This window comes from Trifolium pratense, linkage group LG2, assembly GCF_020283565.1.
Source record: "Trifolium pratense cultivar HEN17-A07 linkage group LG2, ARS_RC_1.1, whole genome shotgun sequence".
Taxonomy (NCBI): Eukaryota; Viridiplantae; Streptophyta; class Magnoliopsida; order Fabales; family Fabaceae; genus Trifolium; species Trifolium pratense.
The window spans coordinates 4953327-4975631 of NC_060060.1; the positions used below are offsets into that span (position 1 = coordinate 4953327).

The following is a 22305-nucleotide window of genomic DNA, read 5'->3' on the forward strand; positions in this document are numbered from 1 at the left end:
AAGTAGGACACGTGTCACACAATGGTTGGCTGGACATGATTTTTGTTCATTTAATACTTTGAACTCAATTATTTCGTTGTAAATTAATTTTTTTTTTTTTTATACCAAAATTCATAATTTTTTTTTTCTACAAATAGAGACTTGGTTCATTTGATTTGGACACCGAAAAAAAAATGCAATTTTTCACTACCTTAATCTCATTTTTTGTCTACTAAATATGTTACTTGTGTGTTGTAATTTAACACGCACCACTCAACCAACTCACTGAAACCATTATACCAGGAAAATAGTAGATAATATTCTGGAACTTTTGGTATATTTTATGAAATTTTTGGAGACCTGAAACTATTTTTAGTTAATTAAATGAGATAAAACGGTAATTAAAAATGAATGTTTGCTTCTGAAACCATTTTACTGGTAGAATGGTTGCACATAGTTGTATTCTGAAACCATTTTACTGGTAGAATGGTTTCAATGAGTAATTTATTAATTGTGTTTGCTTCTGAAACCATTTATATGGTACAATGGTTTCAGAGAGTTGTAATCTGAAACCATTTTGCTGGTAGAATGGTTTCAGTAAGTTGATTATTAGTTATTTGCTTCTGAAACCATTTAGCTTGTAGAATGGTTGCACATAGTTGTACTCTGAAACTATTTTACTGGTAGAATGGTTTCAGTGAGTAATTTATTAATTGTGTTTGCTTCTGAAACCATTTTGCTGGTAGAATGGTTTCAGTAAGTTGATTCTTAGTTATTTGCTTCTGAAACCATTTAGCTGGTAGAATGGTTTCAGAGATTTGTACTCTGAAACCATTTTCCTGGTAGAATGGTTTCAGTGAGTTGATGTAAGGTAGTGAAAAATGAGATTAAGGTAGTGAAAAATTGGGTTTTTTTTTTTCTGTGTCCAAATCAAACGAACCAAGTCTCTATTTGTAGAGAAAAAAAATTATGAATTTTGGTATAAAAAAAAAAGTTAATTTACAATGAAATAATTGAGTTCAAAGTATTAAATGGAAAAAAATCACTCTCAGCCAATCAGACATCGACACGTGTCCTGCTTTTAAAAAGTAGATTCTTCTCTCCAGGGTGTAATCCAGTGTGGTGCACGCGCTGGAATCTGATGGATTCGGATGATCTGGGCTGTCTGATGGATCAGACAGTGTTGATGAGATCAGATCTTGGCTGTCTGATGGAAATCAACGGCCTGTAACCATGGTCCTGCGGTACGCGCGCGACACTGGATCCGCGTCCATTGATGGTAATTTGGTTAATTAATTAAAAAGAATGGGTATTTTGGTCCAACTGAAAAGGTGCACTTTGCTAATTTAGACTCAATTGGGTCTAAGTTAGCAGCCCCCTATAAAAAATTCACAATTTTTTCTCAGACTACCTTGTGTAGAACTTAATTTATTCATCAAATTTTAATGTATCCCGATTCAGTTATGTATGCTCCTATATATTTTGATATTTTAGATAAATCGATATTATGAGTATATATATATATTTTTTTCTTTTTATAATTTGAGGTGAATCTATATCTCTATTCATTTATTAACACACATGTCTGTTTTGTTTTTTTTTTGTTTTTTTTTTATAATTCCTACAAAGACTAATATTTCTACTTATATATTAATAACAAGACTAATTTTACACCATACAATATTTACGATATAATAAAAAAATTGCAGCAACGCCACGACTCGTAGATACACACGGGTATTGTGCTAATTTAAGGCAAGTTGATTCTATAGGTCTTTAAGTTTTACATTTATATCAGATAAATCCTTTAAGTTTTTTAAGTTACAAGTAGGTCCTTTAAGTTTAACGTTTTTATCAAATAGATCCTTTAAGTTTTTTAAGTAACAAATAAGTCATTTAAGTTTGTAATTTATAACATCTAGCTCCTATTTTTTAAGGACTTGTCTGTAGCAAACATTAAACTTAAAGGACTTATTTGTAACAAACGTTAAATTTAAAAAACATAATTTAAAAAACTTAACGACCTATCTAATATAAACGTAAAATTTAAAAACCTATAGATGCATTTTGCCTAATTTAATAGTAAAAACATTTGGAACGTGCCTATTATATAGCATAATAATAGCAACAATCCCTCCAAAACAAAATATTATGTATAATCCGTCAGTATTATCTAACGAACAACGGTTATGGCCTAATAAAATGCACATATTGTGCCAGCTTTTTAACTAAAATACAACATGATTTAATTGCTCAAAAAAAAAAAAGTATATATGAGTTAGTGTGAACGTGGAGCATAGCTGCATAGTGGCTAATATAAATTAAAGTTTTAATTAGCATAAGAAAACATTAATTAAGTCACCTTGGTTATTGTTCATCACAAAACACAGAAGACATGGAAAGAAGAAAAAAAACTTAAGAGGTAATTTTATATATTTATTTGAAGTTCATAATCCTCTTCTTCTGTTCTCTTGTTTCAAGCTTATTATTTGTCACACTGATATCAATTTTTATCAAATATTATATTTTATATAACATTTACTCGGATTGGCTTTGGTTTTTTTATTTTTTTTACTTTTGTTGTGATGCTAGCAGGTGTTGTTGCTCCCTAATCTGTGGCTTCCCTCAGAAAACAGGGGATGACTTAGTTTCTTTTAATACATTTTATGTTTCAGTGTGTGTATTGAATTGATGTTTGGCATGCTATATATTTTTAATAAAATTTTATTTTGATTTTTCATAAAAACAAAAAATATGTACACGAGACTAGACCTTATCCCGCGATGACAAAGTTGGATTCTCATAAGGATGTCATGGAATTTTATCAAAAAAATTTCATGGCAAAAATAGACTGCACCAGCAAGGTGAGATTTATGGAATATATATATTCAATACAATTCTATATTATGCATGCTAAACCATTTTGAAACTTGTTAGTTACACAAGTTTTATAATTTTATTTTAACAAATTTTGCAGATTTTTATTCCTACAATGATCAAGGTCAGTGGTATTCATGGTTGTTGACATTGTTCATTAAAAACATATATATATATGTTGGATTCATTACCATGTGAAGACATAGAAAGTGGTCGAGACGAAAAGATGTTTTTAAAGTAATATTTATAATTCATAATATTTTTTTAACATTATTTTATCTCGTTTAATGGAAATTAAACTTAACTTATCAGTATTATACTGGTGATATTTTTGGGAGATGTTGATTGATAATTCTTTTTATATGTTTGTGTGATCAAACTTGACATGCAATCACAATTACCCAATTGTTGCATCTAGAAGGCGCAGAGTTGTGGATCGGAATTTTCTTTAAATTATTTACTCAATCTTTCATTATAGCGAAAAATCTACTATTATTATTTTAATTTGTATTTTAGTTTAAATTTCTATTAACGATTGCGATGTTTGGGTTGCAACTTAATGCAAGAATGTAGTTGGAACAATGAGTATAACTTTATACAAATTAACACTTTGTTTTTTTTTTTTAATGTTTACTCAAACAGGGGCAGAGCTGCCTATGAACTCGTAGGCCAGCGGTTCGCCCCAATTAAAAAAAAATATATTGAGCAATTACTGTTTGGAGTAGACATTTAAAAAAAAACACAAAGTGCTATTTTGTATAAAATTATACTAATCATTCCAGCTACATTCTTGCATCTAAGTTGCAACCCAGACTCCGCAATCATTACTAGAAATTAAAAATAAAATACAAATTAGAATAATAGTAGTAGACTTATTCACTATAATGAAAGATGAGTAAATAAATTAAAGAAAATTACGATCCACAACTCTGTCTTGAGCGCCTTCTAGGTACAACAATTGGGTAATTGTGGATAATCGGCTTGAGCATGTCAAACTTGATCACACGGGCATAAAACGAAATATCAATCAACATCTCCTCCAAAAATATCACCAGTATAATCCTATTAACTTTAGTTTCCAATAAAAGATATAAGAGAATGTTGAAAAAATATTAAGAATTATAAATACCACTTTCAAGATATATTTTTGTCTCGACCACTTTTTGTATTCACACGGTAACGAATCCAATATATAAATGTTTTGATAAACAATCTCAACAACCATGAGATACCAGTGACTTTGATCATTCATAGGAATGAAAATCTGCAAAGTTAGAGAAATTTGATTTACCCCCGCTTAAAAAACAAATCTGTTATCCCCTTGCAATATGAAGATTCTCTCGTTTTTCCCTGGGTGGACAACTAGACATACATTTCCGATGATGTGGCATGCAAACGTGGAATTTTTTAAGTTATATTTATTTTTAATTCATGTAAGCTAATAATAATATTTTTTAATTAAATAAAAAAAATTAAAAAAAATCTTAAAATTTATTATTAATTAATTAATAAATAATAATAAAGTTTTTATTAATAAAAAAAATTATTTAATGAAAAAAATAAATTATTATTAGTTGACATGAAATTAAAAATAAATATAAATTAAATTTTTTTCCACATGTACATGTCATATCATCGAAAATGCACAATTAAATGTCTAGTTGTCTACCCAAGGTTCAAAATGCGAGAATTTTAATATTACAGGGTGGTAAACTGAAAAAAAAAAAAAAACTGAAAAAAAAAAAATTACATATGAGGTAAATTAAATTTCGCTAACTTTTCAGGAGGTTAACAACCATTTACCTAAAAAAAAGTTAAAACACTTGTATACTTCCGTAACTAACTACTACTTTCAAGATGGTATAGCATGCATATTATAGAATTGTATTTAATATATACAAGAAAATTGACTTACAGTGACAACAAATTGTATTAGGTAAAGGGCACAAATTCGTTGCTATATCATAGAAAACCTATTGCAACGATAGTGTATAGTCGTCACCATTAATTTCCTATACCAACTGATATATACCGTCACAATAGCCTATAAATTGAATGGTTTTTCTGGTTGTTAGAAAAGATGTTGGTGCTATACCCACGGCTTATTTGGTTGGAATAGGAGCTTTTGGAACCAATTAATTGGCTATACCCACAGCCAAGTTTCCATTGCTAGGCTTTAGTGACACATATATTCTAGAGATAGACTTATGTTATATGATAATAGTCTAGTATACTTATGTCTCTAATTTTTTCGTGTGATGAAATGTTACAATTTTACTTTGGCTTTTAGAGTTTCCATTTTAACACACTTGTAATTTTATACATATTATTTTTCTGGTCCATAGACGAAGTAATAATAATAATAATTACCATTATAAACTCACATACAACTGCGATATCTCATTCAAACTTGATATTTGACCTAAAGTGAAATTTTCTGAAAATTCATGACGTCCTGAGAGAGGACCAGGTGGATACAATCTTAATGTTTCTTTGACTATAGCTTGAAGATATACCAATTTGCAAATAATGTCTGCAAATTAAGTACAAATTCATAATAAGTATATTCATATCTTCAAACGTTTGTATAAAAGTTGGTTTAAATTTAATTAAGTCTAAGACATGTAAAAAATAAAATAATAAATTAAAAAAAAAAAATCAAACTGACATTTTTGCACGAATTAAGATTTTATTGAAATATTCACAAAGTCCAGTCATGTTACAAAAAGAGCATATTTTTTCTTAACCAATGATATAGCATGTATCATGTACTAACGTTTTGAATAGAAAAATGGAGATTGAAACAACTTTGCCAAATTTCATTTTTGTTGTTATCTGTTTATAATAATATTAAGTTTTCGTAATAGAAAATTGGATTAACATGTTGTATCAAGTTAATTTTAGAAGTTCATCTTTGAACTAATATATCAAAAGAGCAAATTCTAATATGAACCATTTCTTCAAATGATTCATGGTGGACTAGATTTGATTATTCTCAGTCTTGAATACTACCAAAAAAAAAAAAATAGAGAAAAAATGCTACGGAAAGAAAGAAAAGATGGATTAGTCAAATGAGTCACTATTGTGTGTGTGTGTGTTTTTTTTTTTACGAAAGTCACTATTGTGTGTATGTATGATAAACAATTTTTTTTATATCGTTTGTGGTATACAATAAACATCCACTTATGTTGATTTGATTTATTTTTGGATCCACGAAATGACAAACACACTTATAATTTAAGGAAATAGATTAGATGCTGTTATCTTTTTGGTGCGGTCACAATATTAGATTTGGATACTCTCCAATTTTCGCTCATGTTTCCTCCTATTTTTTTTAATCTAAGGTTGAGAAATTACAAATAATAAAAATTAGATAAAATTAATCATTGGAATAAGAAAAATGAGAGAAAACATAAGAAAAAATTGGAGAGATTCAATCCCCACAATATATGACCGACTATTTAATCAAGATCAAATGGTTTAAATAAATACATATTTTATGTTTATTTAATAAAACTAAATATATTGTGTTTAAATCAGGACCGTCTGATTAAGATCAGATGGTCTACGACATCAAATTGCTTGATTGCAGGGAATTTACGACTGCATCGAATCTTGGTCTATAATTTACACATATAATTGTAAGATTCAAGATTTAAATTCCAATAAAAAATATGAAACTTAACAATATTGTTGTTAATTACTTAACAAAGACATTCAAATTGCTTCCTACATATAAAAAAAAAATCAATAATTTTATATTTATATTCAAATTTCAATAATTTTCAACATTAATATAATCTTATACTTTTCACCCACTTTCTTAATATACTCCTTTTCTCAACTTAACAATATTGTTGTTAATTACTTAATAAAAAAAACACACTTATTAAGAAATCACAATTACGACATCAAATTGCTTGATTGTAGTGAATTATCAGTCAAATAGATCACGATTTTTTTTAAAAAAAAAGACGGTGGAAAGTAACATTTATATTCAAATTTCAATAATTTTCAACATTAATATAATCTTATACTTTTCACCCACTTTCTTTTCTATTCTGGATGAGAAAAGGAATGCACCCAATTATTAACGTGGTTCAATGGCAAATGTCCACCTCCAAATTTCCCAACGGCCCTTTTGACTTAGTTAATATACTCCTTCCGTCCCAAATTCACTACAAGAAAATCAGGCTATACCCACGGCCATTTTTGCTATTACCCACGGCTTTACCTTAGGTAGAGCGAATTTACCCACGGAATACCCACGGCATGTGGCCGTGGAATAAAACTTCGTAGGTAACTTGTTACCTGCTGATATGCCGTGGGTAACGTTACCCATGTAATACCGACGGCCTTTCCCACTGTATTATCGAGGACTTGACAGTGGGAACCTATCCATAGAAAAGCCATCAGTAAGCATTACCCACGGCATTGCCATGGGTATAGTCAATTTTATAAAAAAAAATAAAATAAAAGTTTAATATTTTCCATTAGCCACTAGTACCACAGAAAAAACCCCTCAATAACTTTAAGCAAAAATCTGAAAAATATAAAAATTTTATCACTGAAATAATAATTTACAAACACAAAAGATCACTATCAAATAAGGTGTAGGCATAGCAAAAAATGCAAGTAACACTTCAAATCTCAAAATGAACCTATAATTTCTCACATCTCCTTGAGCCTCATCCTTTGATGTCTTTGCTTGCTCCTGAATTGATGTCATTTGTGCAGCCATCTTGTTTGAGGAATCTGGTCCAAGTCTTTTCTTTAGCGGACATCTATAAAATATACAAAAAAAACCTAATAAGTTTAACAAAAATCCAACAATATACCCAAAGATATAATAAACCCAAAATTTAAGAAATTAAGTTTTGTAATCATAGTAGAAAGTAACAGTAACAAAATGTTAAGACTAGTCAAAATGAACTTACCAATCAAATAATACAAAAGAAACCATTGTCAATGACTAGATCTCCTATAAATAAAATAAAAAAGGTGTATGAGTTAGCAACTCTATAAAATTGGAATTAAGAAAATTGATTTCCAAATATATATGATTAAAAAATTGGAAAGCCTGATATTCCATCCAATGAACTGTCATAATTACCATTGCATAATTAACAAATGCAAAGGGAAACAAATCATACCCTCCAAAACGATACTTATTGCCTGACCAAAATAATAATTCCGTTAATCTAAGCTGGTTTGGGGTGACTGTAAAACAGATGCAAAGGGAAACAAATCATACCCATAAAAAAAATTATAGTAAGACAATATAAACATGAACAAACCATAACATGAACGAGATTGTAAATATCATCACCTCACGATGCTTACAAGAAACCTGGTGTGCATCCTATATAGGGACTCTGACTTCAGAACAACTTCACAAACCCGGCAAACATAGTATTTGACATTGCATCGATGTACCAGTCTTGAATCCCTACATTAAACCTGCAAAATTCACCTGAAATTTCCCCATTCTGGCCAGCAGCATGGATCTCTTTCATAAAATCATTCAGCTTGGTTATTTATAAACAATGCATTCGAGTTTATGAACGAAAGAACTTGCCGGATGCCCTTTCAGTAAATCCTTTGTTACGAAACCTTTTGTCAACTTTATCTGTGAAGAACGTCCTTCACATTCTGAGTATCATGAGAGCAACCTCGCGTTCAGTAGAGTCTCTGAAATTTGTCATAAAAACAAATTAGAAAATCACTAACTATGAATGAAACAAGCAAAGCCTTGGGTTTCCTAATGCTAGTTTCCTATGAATGAATGAATGAACTCACTTAAGGCTTCTCCAAATGATACAACAACTATTACTCCACCTTATCCTGCTACAAACTACCCAGGTCAAGGCAAAACATAAAATCATCCATCCCAGACACAATATTAATTAATGGCACTAAAAAACAAACTCCCAATAAGAACACCCCCTTCCAAGCTAACACTAGCTGCTGAAATACTACTTCAGGCATATAAACTGTAACAAATAAAATTCAAAATTGTGCAAGTAACAATCTAATAAACTATGCTACTTAACTCATTTACCAATTTGGCTGCAACATAATGCGTGTATCTAATGTTTGGGTGAGTCAATATGAAGTATGAACTTACCAAGGGAAGATCAAGTGTAAACCCATTCACTCCATATCAAGTGCTAAGCAGAAACTACAATTCCATAGTTTATTCAATCAGAATTGAAAAATAAACCAATGGATGAGGAGCCAACCGGATGATGATGATGAGAATTTACAATGTTGAAAGCATATATCCCCTACACATTCAGATTTCTCACGTTTGTTCTACACAACCCATGTAAACAAGAAAAACAAACAATAATTAACCATTACCACACAACACAAACAAACATGAATCAATCAAAACTCTGTATTTGGGGTAAAATTGAGGATTAGGGTTTTAAAACTTTTGGGTCATTTCACATTTAGAAACAATTATAGGTTAAGCACTCACCAGAAATTCACTTCCTCACTATGGTTAGGCGAGGTAAAGCGTGAATCTGAACAATCTCAGACAAGAGGAGAACAACGGCTAAATTGTGCTGTGGTGAAGCTGCGAACGCGAGAAGATGAGCGAACGATGATGTTGTTACGTTTCTGCGACCAGATGGAAAAAGAGAGATGATTGTTGTTGTGAGTAGAGAGTGAGATGGTCGGAGATGAGTGGGATGAGAAAAGTGTATCAGAGTGAGATGAGAAACAAATAAGAAAAGTGAAAAGGGAATGGAAAGGTAAAGTTAAACGTATTAGATCAAAAAATAAAAAATAATTAGAATTACAGTATAGACAGAAATGCCGTGGGTAGAGAAAATTACTTTTTCCACTTACATGCGGCCATGCCGTGGGAACCGTTACTTACAGATATGCCGTGAGTACTAAAAGTTATATTTTTTGCTTACCCACAGATATACCGTGGGAACTGCGTTTTCGCGAAAAAAAGTTGGGTGGGATGGAATAGTTTCCTTATTTTTACGTTACCCATGAATAAGCCATGGATAATACCCACGGAAAAGAGCCCTGGGTAAAAAAGCCGTGGGTATGTGCAACTTTTCTTGTAGTGATTATAAGGTAAAATAAAAAAATCACACTTATTAAAAAAAAGTAAAATATAAAAATTTGAAATATGTTTTGTGTGTTTTCCTTAGAATAAGTTGCATAGAAAGATATATAAAAAAATTATTGGTTGTTGTTTATGGAGAAAATGGGAGAGAGAAAATTAAATGCAATTTGCATTTAATTTTATGAGAATAAGTAAAAAACATTCTTGAAAATGATTTTTTCCCTTATAATTTGGGACAAAAAAAAAAGATTTTTTCCCTTATAATTTGGGACGGAGGAAGTATATTTAACTAATTTTACTAGGAAATAATCAAACTATCCGAGGCTTAATATTTTTTTAATGAACATAGATTTTAAAAATTTGATATTTGGTTGAAAATTTATAACATATAAATTATATATATTTTTACATAAATTCAGAATCTTTTAATATGTTATATATCGAGATTTATCAAATTAAAGATTTATCTGTTTTTATTAAACGCATGTAATTTTGATGGATATCAATAATATTACTAAAGTATTGAATAAATTTTTTATTCCTAAAATTAAAATTAGATGTTTTCTTTCTCTCCAAATTTTCTGTTCTTTTTTAGTCTACAATAGACATAGTTTTGACATGCTTTTAATATTTTGAACATAATATGAAATAGAGATTTAACATAATAGATGCACATAACATTAACACATCTTGAACATAAACTAATAAAAGTTTCGTAATCTTGACATTAACATGAATATAAATTACCTATCGGCAGTAACCAAAAATAAAATAAATTGACTATCAGGAACCAAAAACAAAATTAAAAATTTTGGGAGGACGAAAACACCGTTTTTATTTGTAGGGACTAAAAGAAAAATTTGTTATATATTTATGGGCTAAATTTTTTTTATTTTTTCCAGGCTCAGTCTTCAGATAGGTGACTCTGGCTGCATGATCCTGATCACGGCTATTCTGTCCGCAGCGCTTACCAGCTTTTGACTTCCCTGGACTCGGTTACTTTGGATGCTAGTCACGACCTTATATGACATAAACAGGTTCCCTTAAAGGTCTTCATTTTCGCGTGGCATTTAATGCGGGATAGGCTGCCCACAAAAGCCAACTTGGTTACCCGAGGCATCTTGTCTTCTGCATATCACTTTTGCGTTTCTGGATGTGGAGAGATCGAGTCGGCCCATCACTTATTCATTTCCTACAGTACTTTTGGTTCTCTTTGGACTTTGGTTCGTTCGTGGATCGGCATTCCATTAGTGGACTCCGCTACTTTGTGTGATCACTTTGTTCAGTTTACTTCTTCAGCGGGTGGATCTCGAGCACGCCGGTCTTTTCTGCAGTTCAATTTGGCTTGCTTACGTTTGGGTTGTGTGGACGGAAAGAAATCATAGGTTGTTCAGAGGCTCAACAAACACTTCTCATCAATTCTTGGATAAGATCAAGCTATTTTCCTATAGGTGGTTGAAGACGACGAGTGTGACTTTAGCTTCAAACTACCATAGCTGGTGGTCTAATCATTTGTTTTGTTTGGGCCTTATATGTTTTGTTTATGGTTTTTTTCCCCGACTCTTTGTAGTTTACCTTGGTACATCTCGTGCTGAGAAGACTGTTTTTGACTCAGTCCCAACGTTTGTACCATTCACACCCCCCCCCAAGATAAATACTTTCATCCAGTTTGTTGTGTACAATGTGAACGCCTTCCATATATAATACGACCTCCACCTCCTCCCCCTTCATTTCAATAGTTGCTCAAAAAGACAAATATCTCCACACAAAAATCCCAATACTCGAAATCCCCATCAAATCCATTGTTTTCTTCGCATTTGTGTTCGAGATACCTTAACAAGTGAACACCAAAGCCAATAAACAAGAGGTTAGTGCACATTTGCTCAACTCAACACTTGCATGTTCATTTTTTTTCCTTCTTGATTGGTGTTGCCACACGGTGTGAATTGGGTGTGTTATGAGGAGCACCGAAATATATGCCCTCTTTTGTCGATCAACATGTACTATGGCTGGATCATATGTGGACCGACCAATGGTCGGTACCTCTTAGAGAGATTTTGCATCAGTTTGGTTATGTCCAGACCATTCCATGGCATCGACATCGCTCTCCTCCTCTTGGCACCAGTCCCCAACAGATTGACAACCAGTTCGCGACGTGGTATATGAAGATTTTCACATCCTTATCTGGAACTATTGCCATCAAGAAATCTGCCTAGGCTAGCCTAGCTGGATGATATTATCCAAGAAGAGGTTGAGGCTGATGGGGCGAGAGGACAACAGATTTGGTTGCAGGCATGCACAAGATCTAGCAACTGATACATGCATTGATGGTTAGCGGGGATATACCACAAGGCTCTCGTCCTTATCTTATTTTGTAGCAGGTCGAGAGGAAACGGGCTCAAAATTAAAATGCCAAAATCATAAATTAAAAAAAATCGCTGATTAATAAGCGAGTGGAAAACTTATTTCTTTGAGATAATTTAATTGCAATTACATCAAACTATCATCCATTGTGTAACCAAAAAAAACTATCATCCATTGCCTCAAAAAATATTAATACATAAAATGGAGCCAAAGTAATAAGTATTATTCGATGGATTGAAATGAATACAAGTACATTTTATTATAAATGAATTGTTACTATGTCTATGGTGTGAGAAGACACAACTAACTAACAACATTTATTTATCACTAGAAAACAAAACAAACAAAAAACACAATGGGCTAAAATTAAAATCACATAGTCTCGTAACATTCGAGAGATAAATAAGGTTTAACCAAAATCTCAAGCGGAGTAGCTTTAGTGCTAGTAAATTCAAGAACTTCAGTCACATCAATTGATTCTGGAGATGGATTCAAGATTTCAAAAGAATGCAAGAAATTAGCTAAAATGTAATGAAGCATACGCAAACCAAGGGACATTCCAGCACACATTCTTCTCCCACTTCCAAATGGTAACAATTCGAAATCCTGACCCCTAACGTCAACATCTTTGTGAGTGGTAAGAAATCTTTCGGGTTTGAATTCTAATGGATCTGACCAAACACTAGGATCTCTATGAATCTTCCATAAATTTGGCATCAATCGAGTTCCTTTTTTGATATGATATCCACCTATTGTGCAATCTTCGGTGAATTCACGAGGTGATGAAAATGGAGCTGGTGGATACAATCTTAATGTCTCTTTAATTATAGCTTGAAGATACACTAAGTTAGTTATATCGGACTCGTTTACCCATCTCTCTTTTCCAATTTGTGTGTTAAGTTCTTCTTTTGCTTTTTCTAATACATGAGGATTTTTCAATAGTAGAGACATTGCCCAAGTAAGTGTTCCTGCGGATGTGTCACTTCCTCCTATAATCAATTCCTACAAAAAAAAAAGTTCAGATTACATAAGAAGAATGCCCCAATTAATGAATATCTCCTTGTAACTTTTCTAAAATTATTGATATAAGTTAAAGAATTTTAGTAACTAGTATTTCCAAGGTACTTCTTAAGAATTTATTTATACTATGTTTGGTATCATGTAGATGCGTTAGAAGAATCACGTTGATGCATAGTGATGTCACATAAGCTATATTTTGTAGCTTTTGAAAAAAAAAAAAATCACAGTAAATTATCGTAATTCGGACATATTCACTAGGATATCAAACATAGGCTTATTCTAAAAATTAAATATTTTAATTTTTAATGCATTGATTTTATCAAAATAATTAACAATTATAAAGTATAAAATATAAATTAAAGACTTAATTGCACATTTGGTCTCTTATCTTTATTTTAGGTTTTAAGTTGGTCCCTTATCTTTTAAAAATTTCAAATTGGTCCCTTATCTTTTCTTCCGTTTAATAAGTTAGTCCCTCCCGTCAATTGTGGCAAATGAAAAACACATTTGACTTGTAGCAATGGCAAATGTCCGTAGGTAAAATGTCCCTTATCTATATTCACCAACGAAACTTCTTATTGGTGTTTCACTTTACATACGGACATTTGCCGTTGCTATAAGTCAAATGTGTTTTCCGTTTGTCACGTGTCCGCATCTAACGGTGTTAGTCAAAAAATTGACGGGAGGGACTAACTTATTAAACGGAAGAAAAGATAAGGGACCAATTTGAAACTTTAAAAAGATAAGAGATCAACTTGAAATTTAAAATAAAGATAAGGGACTAAATGTGCAATTAAACCAAAATTAAATAATATTATACGTACCAATGTTGTGGCTTTGATTACGGTATCTGCCGCAAAACCCTCAATGGGTTTGTCATTAAGCACCAAAAGCATTGCATCCAAGAAGTCTCTTTCTCCCACAACCTTCTTTCCACGATGCTCCTCCAACCACTCACTCAACATTTTATCAAATTTCTTTGCACATTCTTTCATTTCCTTTTCATGACCTCCCAAATCCAACCACCTTAAATATGGAACACCATCTCCTACGGTAAATGTTCCAATCAAACGCATAAAATCTCTTATATTATCCAAAAATCTTATTGCTTCTTCCTTATTTTTCTCATCAACCATTTCACCAAAACATCTCTTCCCAACAACCATTCTTAGTACCATATTTAATGTCAATTGTGCGAACCATTTCTTCAATTCAACTGATACATAGTCTTTATTAGTACTAGCGAGATTAGACCCGCTAGTACTTTGTTCTGACACTTGATTAGACCAAACTTTAACAAGTTCTTTTATTGATGTTTGAACTTCTGAGACACGAATGTGGCTCAGTAGTTCAACTCGACGACTTGAGAGAATCTCTAAGGTGACAATTTTTCTTAATTGGCGCCAATAGTTTCCGTACGGTGCCCAACCAATGAAAGCTTGATTGTACGACATGAGTTCAACCGCGACCGGTTTAGGGCGCGATGAAACGACCACGTCGTTCTTGGTGAAACATTCTTTGGCTAATTCCCAATTGCTAAGTACCAAAGCATTTGTAGCACCAAGCTTGATTGTGAATATAGGTCCATATTTATCAACTAAGGCACCTAAGGTTTTGTGGGGTGTTTGTGTATTTCTCATTAGTGGAAGGTGGCCTAGTATTGGCCATGACCCTGAAATTATAGGAGGTTCTTTGGTATGAGAAACTTTGGAAAAACGAAATAGAAAGAGAAAGAGGGAAATTAGAGAAATGAGTCCTATGGTTGTGGTGTTGAGGAAGTTTAGGACTAAATCCATTTTTTTGGTATTCGATAAGATTGTGAATTGATATTGATATTGATATAGGACACTACCATGCTTCCTTTTATAAGGATTCAAGTGGGTCAACATTCGTCAAAAAAGAATACTTTTGAAAGAATTTTATTCCTAATTCAATTAGGAAAAATATCAAAATTATTATAAGTTGCACGTTGTAATTAGAACTTAAATTTCGGCTGTTTTATTTGCGTGTCAATTTTTAATGATTATTATCATTTTGTCTATTTACTGAAAAATAAAAATTTGTTATTTTAGACTAAGGCAACATGATATATAATATAAAAATTAAAAAAAATTAATAAAAACTTTTTATCACAAATTGAAATTTTGAAGTTTTGTCACTTTGAGCATAACACGGGTAGGGACATTGCATGTAATATATAAAATCGGAGTTTGAATTCTGGTACACTAATTTATTCAACTTAAAAGGTGAAATCTACTTGTTATAGACTATTTGACAAAAAAAAAAATTAAAGTTTTAAATAAAAATAATTATTTTTATTTAAATAATCAATCATAAATATAATTTCTCACTGAACTATAGGACAACCTTTTGTGAATCAAACGCACCCTTATAACACGCATCTTCTTCTAAATTGAAAATTTATAATCTTATCGTAAGATTGTTTTTTATAGAATCCACATAATTTAGCAATTTTTTTTTTATTATTAATTAAGTAAGTTATTAATTCTAAACAACTATTAAAAATTGTGTATTACTTTTGCCGAATCGGGTAACACCAACTTGTAACCCGAGTGGGGTATTAATGTGGCTGCACATGGTCCTTGAAATTATAGGAGGCTTTTTGGTATGAGAAACTTCGGAGAAACGAAGTAGAAAGAAAAATTAAAGCAATGAGTGCTGTGGATAGGACACTATCATGCTTGCTTTTGAATTTTGAGGATTCTCGTGGGTCAACATTATATTGTCAATGGATATATGAAATTATGAATGCATGTATACGATTCTGAATGGATAGGATACTATCATGCTTCCTAAAGAATTTTAATACTAATTGACAAAAATATTAAAATTATTAAGTCGTTTTTTTTTTTGAGAAAAAAGTCGGATGTTGTAATCAGAATTTAAACTTCAGCTCTTTTATTTTGACATTAAAAATATTTTTTTATAGAGTACAAAATAATTTTTTAAAATATCTAACAAATACTATATATATTAAAATAATGAAATAAATTTTTTGTTAAAAAAAATATATAAAACAAACGCATACCCTAATAGAAGAGGAGATCATGTTTGAGAATTGAATAGTCAAACAGTGGGACACTGAGAAGAGGCAAAACCCATCATAGTATTGTTGGATTTTGTGAAATAATTTTAGATTAATATTAGGATTTTTGGATTCGAGCTCTGTCAGTGTTTTTAGTATTTTTAGAATGAAGTAAATATAAATATTTTTGTAAGTATTTTTTGAGTTTTATGGTCTTTCTACTTTGGACCCGAGTATCATCTCTTCATCTTAAATTTTTTTATAAAATAAAATATTAGGGTTACATTATTCTACAATAATTGAAGATAAGGTTACTTGATGTGCAAGGATAATAGTATTATACTATTGCTTGCCTACTTTTCTCCAATAATTTGATGTTGGCTGATGTTTTTTTCTTTGAACGTGGCAACTGGCTGCTTCAGTACCTTCGCCTTGGATTGAACAATGTTTTGTAATCTAGCTAGACAAGAGTCACATCACAAGTCACAACACATGATCAATTGATCATTTATTTTTATTTAGGAAAACTCAAGATACTGTAAAAAAATAAAATATTAATTATTCTACAATAATAGACAATAATGTTTCTTGATGTGCAAGGATAATATACTATTTTGCTTTGCCTACTTTTCTAGTCCAAGAATGTGATGTTGACGGTGATTCTTTTTTCTTTGAACGTGGCTGGCTGCTTTACCTTTGTTTTGCTTTGCTTTGAACTATGTAGTTTTGTAACTTCTTTTTTTTAACTCGGTATTCGGCTATAAGATCTTGAAGGAGACCAATCTCACTATCCACTTGTGGAGCCCCATTTAAAGTCAGAGTTTTTTTTTTTTCTCTGTATGGACTTAGCTCATCGAAATTGGCACCATACAGTAACTGCTCTAACGATACCGTATCTTTTCTTTAATTTCGTACACAAAAATGACACATACTACTATTCGGATCCTGACTACTACAGGTTGAATTCAGAATACAAGAAGAATCAAAATTCAAGGGGAATCGAACATGAGACCTTTAGAGGAGCATACTTCAAGGACCGAAGCCAACACCACTAGACCAATCCCAAGTGGGTTTATGTAGTTTTCTACTTGTATAAGTCATAAATATCAATATGGATGTTCTATATGATACGAACTTTTAATCCAACAATGAATTTTGTAAAATTCGTATTCGTTATAAAGTTATTTATGACTTATGCACCGTAGAAGACTTGATAAAGATGTTAGACAAACCATTAAGAATGCGGTTCACAATGAAATGAGAATCAAGTTCATAAATAACTAGATAGCTACTTTTGTTCCAACTCAACTCATTTTTCGAAAATCACACTATGTGATTTACCAATTTGGACAAAGGAAAAACGTTGTTTTCTCGCGTTCTTCCTGATAAATTTAGACCAAATATTTTTTTTTTCTTCGTCTGAATGAGTAAAACTCATATGGAAGTGGTCTTCAAGAATTACTTATGGTGAAAAAACTAGCGCTCAAATAACCATATCGAAAAACAACTGACGGACTAGCCTAATGCTAAGGATAAACCCTAACATTTTAGCCCAAAAAGCCTTTACAAGAACTGAAATTAGGAAATTGCTCTGTAGGCCCACACATTGCTCCCAAATCACCACAAAATCCGAAAGATGTTTTCTCTTCCCACCACCCGTGAATCTTTTATCCCCCCTGAATTTCCAATTTTGCACTTGAAAAAACTTCGGTTCGTAGAAACCGAAGTTTTTTTTTGCCTTGAAAACAAATTTCGGTTTCTAAAAACCGAAATTTACTCTGAATTTGCACTAGAAAAAATTTGGTTTCTGCGAACCGAATTTTTCTGCAAGGGCAAAATTGGAATATTGGGGGGTATAAAAGATTCATGGGAGGGGGGAAGAGAAAACATCAATCCGAAAACATCCTTGATTTTGGATCCAGTTTGATTTAGATTGTACAATTTGAAATCTCCTTGTATTTCGAAAGATACGAGGTGAAACAAGTCAATAGAAGTGTTTAGGAAGATACGTTCTAAAATCCCAGCTAGTTTTGGAAGATAGAATCTGAAACAAATCAATAGAAGTGTTATGAAAGATACGTGATGAAATTCGAGCATGGGTTCTCTGCAGTGTAAATTTTCTGTAGTTTAATCTTGACCACATGTTGTTACTTTTGCAAGATAAATATTTAATTATAAAATGAATCAATGGTCAGGATGAAAAATTTACTACATCCCATGGAAATCATACGGGAGAGGATCTGCTCTCACGAAATTCTAATTAGTTTTGGAAGATATGATCTGAAACAAGTCAATAGAAGCGTTCAATAGATAGGATTCGAATTGACCTTATATACATAAAACACAGTTCAATTTATAATTAGACTAAGATCAAAACACAGTTTAATGCAAACTTTTTTTTCATAATATTTTCATTCATGGGGGCGCTGACGTTGGACTTGAGTCAAATAAAATTGTCACTCGCAAAATAGGGTGTGAACTGAAACACATTTCACTATTTAGAGTGTGAATGCAGCTCGCAGTTTACATCCTAAAATGCAAACTCTTTTTTCGCCAATTTTTATTATTTACACACTCGCATCCTAAATAGCGAGGTATAAATTGAGAATACCGAAGGATGCACAAGTGTAACGGTGCATGAAAAAATTCTCAATAGGGCTGACTTTGCCTAAAATCCCAAAACTACGAAGGTCGTGTTGGGCTCTGACTTTTCAACTAATTGAAGTTTTGGTCCAAACTAATTGAAGTCTAAGTAAGCACTGTTCACCAAATAAAAATAAAAAAATAAATACGGTAATATATAGTTTTTTTTTTTGACGGAATATAGTATTATTGTTATTCTGTAAAATTTCATCAATTTAATATCTTTGATAATTTTGACACATTTTTTCGAATTTTTTTTAAGAGAACAAACTCAATGCATTTCATTCATAATAGCATTTGTAATACAAAGTGGACAATAATCAAAAAATTGGGGACTAATATATAAACGAGTTGCCTGAATTAAGTCATGGGTTACTCGATTGACTTGTCTTCGAACATAACTGGCCTTCCAGTTCTGATTCAAATCTAATAATTTATGACACTCAACAATGAAAATACTAAATTCAGAATTGTTTTTAGAACCTGAGTTAATTGATTGCACCACTTGTAAGCAATCCGTCTCTATTTGATGGACTTCCATATTGGAATTATTAATCCAAAGCAACACGTCCAACACTCCCATGGCTTAAGCTTCCATTATCTCAGGCTTGCCTTCCCTTTTTCTTGCAAAAGCTTTGATGAATCTACCATGTGAGTCCCTAATACAAGCACCAATACAATAGAGGAGTGATATATCAACACAAATTTGTAGACAAAAATACGACACATTCTCTTTTCTCTCACAGCACGCAATTCGAAACATGCAAAAAATATTAAAAAAACAAAAAGTATATAAATGTTGTATATTTGTTTGATATTTGTGTTTGAATAATGTTATGAATCATGGAATCGAAGGGATAAAGATCATAGATGTCGGCAAGATAGAGTGCATAAGAGTATTCATGAGGAAGATACTCATAGAAATTCATATTGAATGAATATAGATTGATAAAAGAAAAAGTAAAATGTACAATAGAGTGATTTATTTATAGAGCTACTTGGAGTAACTAACTCTCTAACTAACTTTATAATCTTCTAACCAACTTGGTAACCTATCAACTAACTCTAATTGATTAACTAAGGATCTATATTCTTAACAGCCTCCCTCAAACTCAACATTGGAAAATTTACCAATTTGAGTTTGAATTACAATTATTCTCAAAGTTTGTGTGAAAATTGCAATCTAAAATTGCATTGTTGCAAACATCATGATGAACCAACCAGGTCAAGCAACTTCAAGTCCAAAAAGCTACTCCTTTAGCAAAATCCACATAAGGCTTTTGTAAGAATCTCTTTCATTACCATCAATGCTGACAGATGCTAGGCAACTCAAAAGGAGCAGTCCTATAATTAACTCCAATAACCTGATACAACCATATTCAAAGAATATTCAAACCAGTCCTTTGGCCATGCTCTAACACTAGCTCAAAACTTTGTATGGTGTAGTATGTATCAAATACCAACAATCAATCATCAGTATGTAGGAGAAATGGATCGACTAGAATGAATATCAGAAGACCAAATAGTATTGTGCCTTAAGCAGATAGGCATCAAACATGGCAACAAACCACTAATATGAAACTGAGAAATTGGATAAAGCTAAGATCCACAGCCAAATCAAACCAGCAACAGTTACAGCATACTTTCAACATTCCATAGTGTAATTTTCTATGCAACCAAATCCCAAAACAATTTCTCCAACAAATATGTATTCACTCACTGACTAAATGGAATGAAACCCAAGTTGATCAGCAAGAATGGACAGGTAACTTAAAGCACAAACTAACATATACCAAGAGGATTTGATGTACCTGAAGCCATAAGCAACTAACCATCAAACAAGCTTGAACAATGTTGCAGAACAAAAGCTTCTATATTGTAATAGCCTCCCTCAAACTCATAGTAAGAGAATTCTTGGTATGAGTTTGGATTTTGGAATACAAAGCCCAAACATAAAATGACAAGAACATCAGCAGTATAAGCTTCTAGGAAATCAACACAAAATCCATTGAATTGAGCCTCTATGAGATCAATATTCATTTAGTAAAATTCAGTAGGGGAAGCACTAATTAACTTGTTGCTGATCTATGATGCATTTATCCAAAACTTGAAACAACACAGTAGCAGTGTTTGACAACCTATGGCACCATAATTGTTGAGTAAAGCACCACAAAAAATTGATTCAAAAGAGAATAATGCTTCTGGATTCTCGAAGCTATAATTCTCTGTCATCTTCTTCCCATGCTCTATCAATCTCAGTTGAATCTTGATCTTAATTCCAAGAACAACAATCTCACCATGAATCAACTCAAATAGCAATAATATTGTGTCAGCTCTATCTAAAATTCCCTTATACTGCAAAATCAACGGCGAATAGAAATCATGGTGATTGCCGCCGGGATCGAAGACGAAAACACAAACAATGAAATATATCGAAATGAACTTTGATAGAAAAGATAGCGTAACAGAACTGTAAATCATTGCCATAGTTCCACCAGGATCAAAAACAGTGATGCATAAACCACGATGGGGAAAAAAGAAAGTGATGCTCTTCGACGAAGGCAGTAGCAAATCAGAAAGTAGTTCACCTTTCTTGCCGTTCGGATCGTGATCTTGCAAGAATCGGACGTTTCCGTCGTGTTGACGCTCGACCTTGATCGGAGAAGAGAACGCTTGTACACCGGATTGATTCTGCAATTTCTGGCTGACTGCAGAAAGTACCAACTCAGTTTCGAAATCCTTCGAATGCTTGTCTTCTTCCGAAACGGTGATCAAGAGATCGACATCGCAGCAAGAATCACCAAGAAAACAACGTATCTCCCCAATCTTGATGGAGCATCCATCAAAATCTGGTGTCATTGAAGGAATAGAAACCGGAATAATTGGAGTTGCGAAGCTGCCAAAAAGAATTGAATTTTGTGAAGTTGAAGACTCCAAATTTTGAGTAGAAGTGTTGAGAATTTCAACATCGACGGATTCATCTTCTTCACAACTTTCAGAATCGTAAGCGGAAGCGCAATCTTCGTCTTCATCCCTCGGGTATCGCTCTGATACCATGTTATGAATCATGGAATCGAAGGGATAAAGATCATAGATGTCGGCAAGATAGAGTGCATAAGAGTATTCATGAGGAAGATACTCATAGAAATTCATATTGAATGAATATACATTGATAAAAGAAAAAGTAAAATGTACAATAGAGTGATTTATTTATAGAGCTACTTGGAGTAACTAACTCTCTAACTAACTTTATAATCTTCTAACCAACTTGGTAACCTATCAACTA

The 22305-nt window shown here is 32.1% G+C and overlaps 1 protein-coding gene and 2 long non-coding RNA genes across 4 annotated transcripts; 1 reads left to right on the forward strand and 2 right to left on the reverse strand.

Annotated features, from left to right (window-relative positions):
* The first annotated feature begins 2386 nt into the window (after positions 1 to 2386).
* On the forward strand, positions 2387 to 5145 carry LOC123906489. The gene is made up of 2 exons (XR_006808933.1): positions 2387 to 2401; positions 4932 to 5145. It is a non-coding gene; the product is annotated as an uncharacterized LOC123906489 (long non-coding RNA).
* A 2257-nt stretch (positions 5146 to 7402) lies between these two features.
* LOC123906490 lies at positions 7403 to 9558 on the reverse strand. 2 transcript variants are annotated; one of them, XR_006808934.1, is made up of 6 exons: positions 9341 to 9558; positions 8984 to 9171; positions 8186 to 8547; positions 8010 to 8076; positions 7794 to 7837; positions 7403 to 7640 (listed from the first exon to the last, which is right to left on the reverse strand). It is a non-coding gene; the product is annotated as an uncharacterized LOC123906490 (long non-coding RNA). The 2 variants fall into 2 exon arrangements; XR_006808935.1 differs by lacking the exon at positions 8984 to 9171.
* A 2954-nt stretch (positions 9559 to 12512) lies between these two features.
* Positions 12513 to 15611, reverse strand: LOC123906491 (cytochrome P450 82A1-like). Its single transcript, XM_045956413.1, has 2 exons — positions 14155 to 15611; positions 12513 to 13312 (listed from the first exon to the last, which is right to left on the reverse strand). Exons 1-2 carry the CDS (start codon positions 15217 to 15219, stop codon positions 12683 to 12685), a joined length of 1695 nt encoding a protein of 564 aa, XP_045812369.1. The 5' UTR covers positions 15220 to 15611; the 3' UTR covers positions 12513 to 12682.
* Positions 15612 to 22305: the final 6694 nt, after the last annotated feature.

Excerpts from the sequence above, each read along its gene's own strand:
- LOC123906491 (XM_045956413.1), bottom strand. The coding sequence starts at position 15,219 with ATGTTGACCCACTTGAATCCTTATAAAAGGAAGCATGGTAGTGTCCTA. Across the intron at positions 13,313-14,154 it reads TAATCAAAGCCACAACATTG|GAATTGATTATAGGAGGAAG; the intron begins GTACGTATAATA and ends TTTTTTTTGTAG.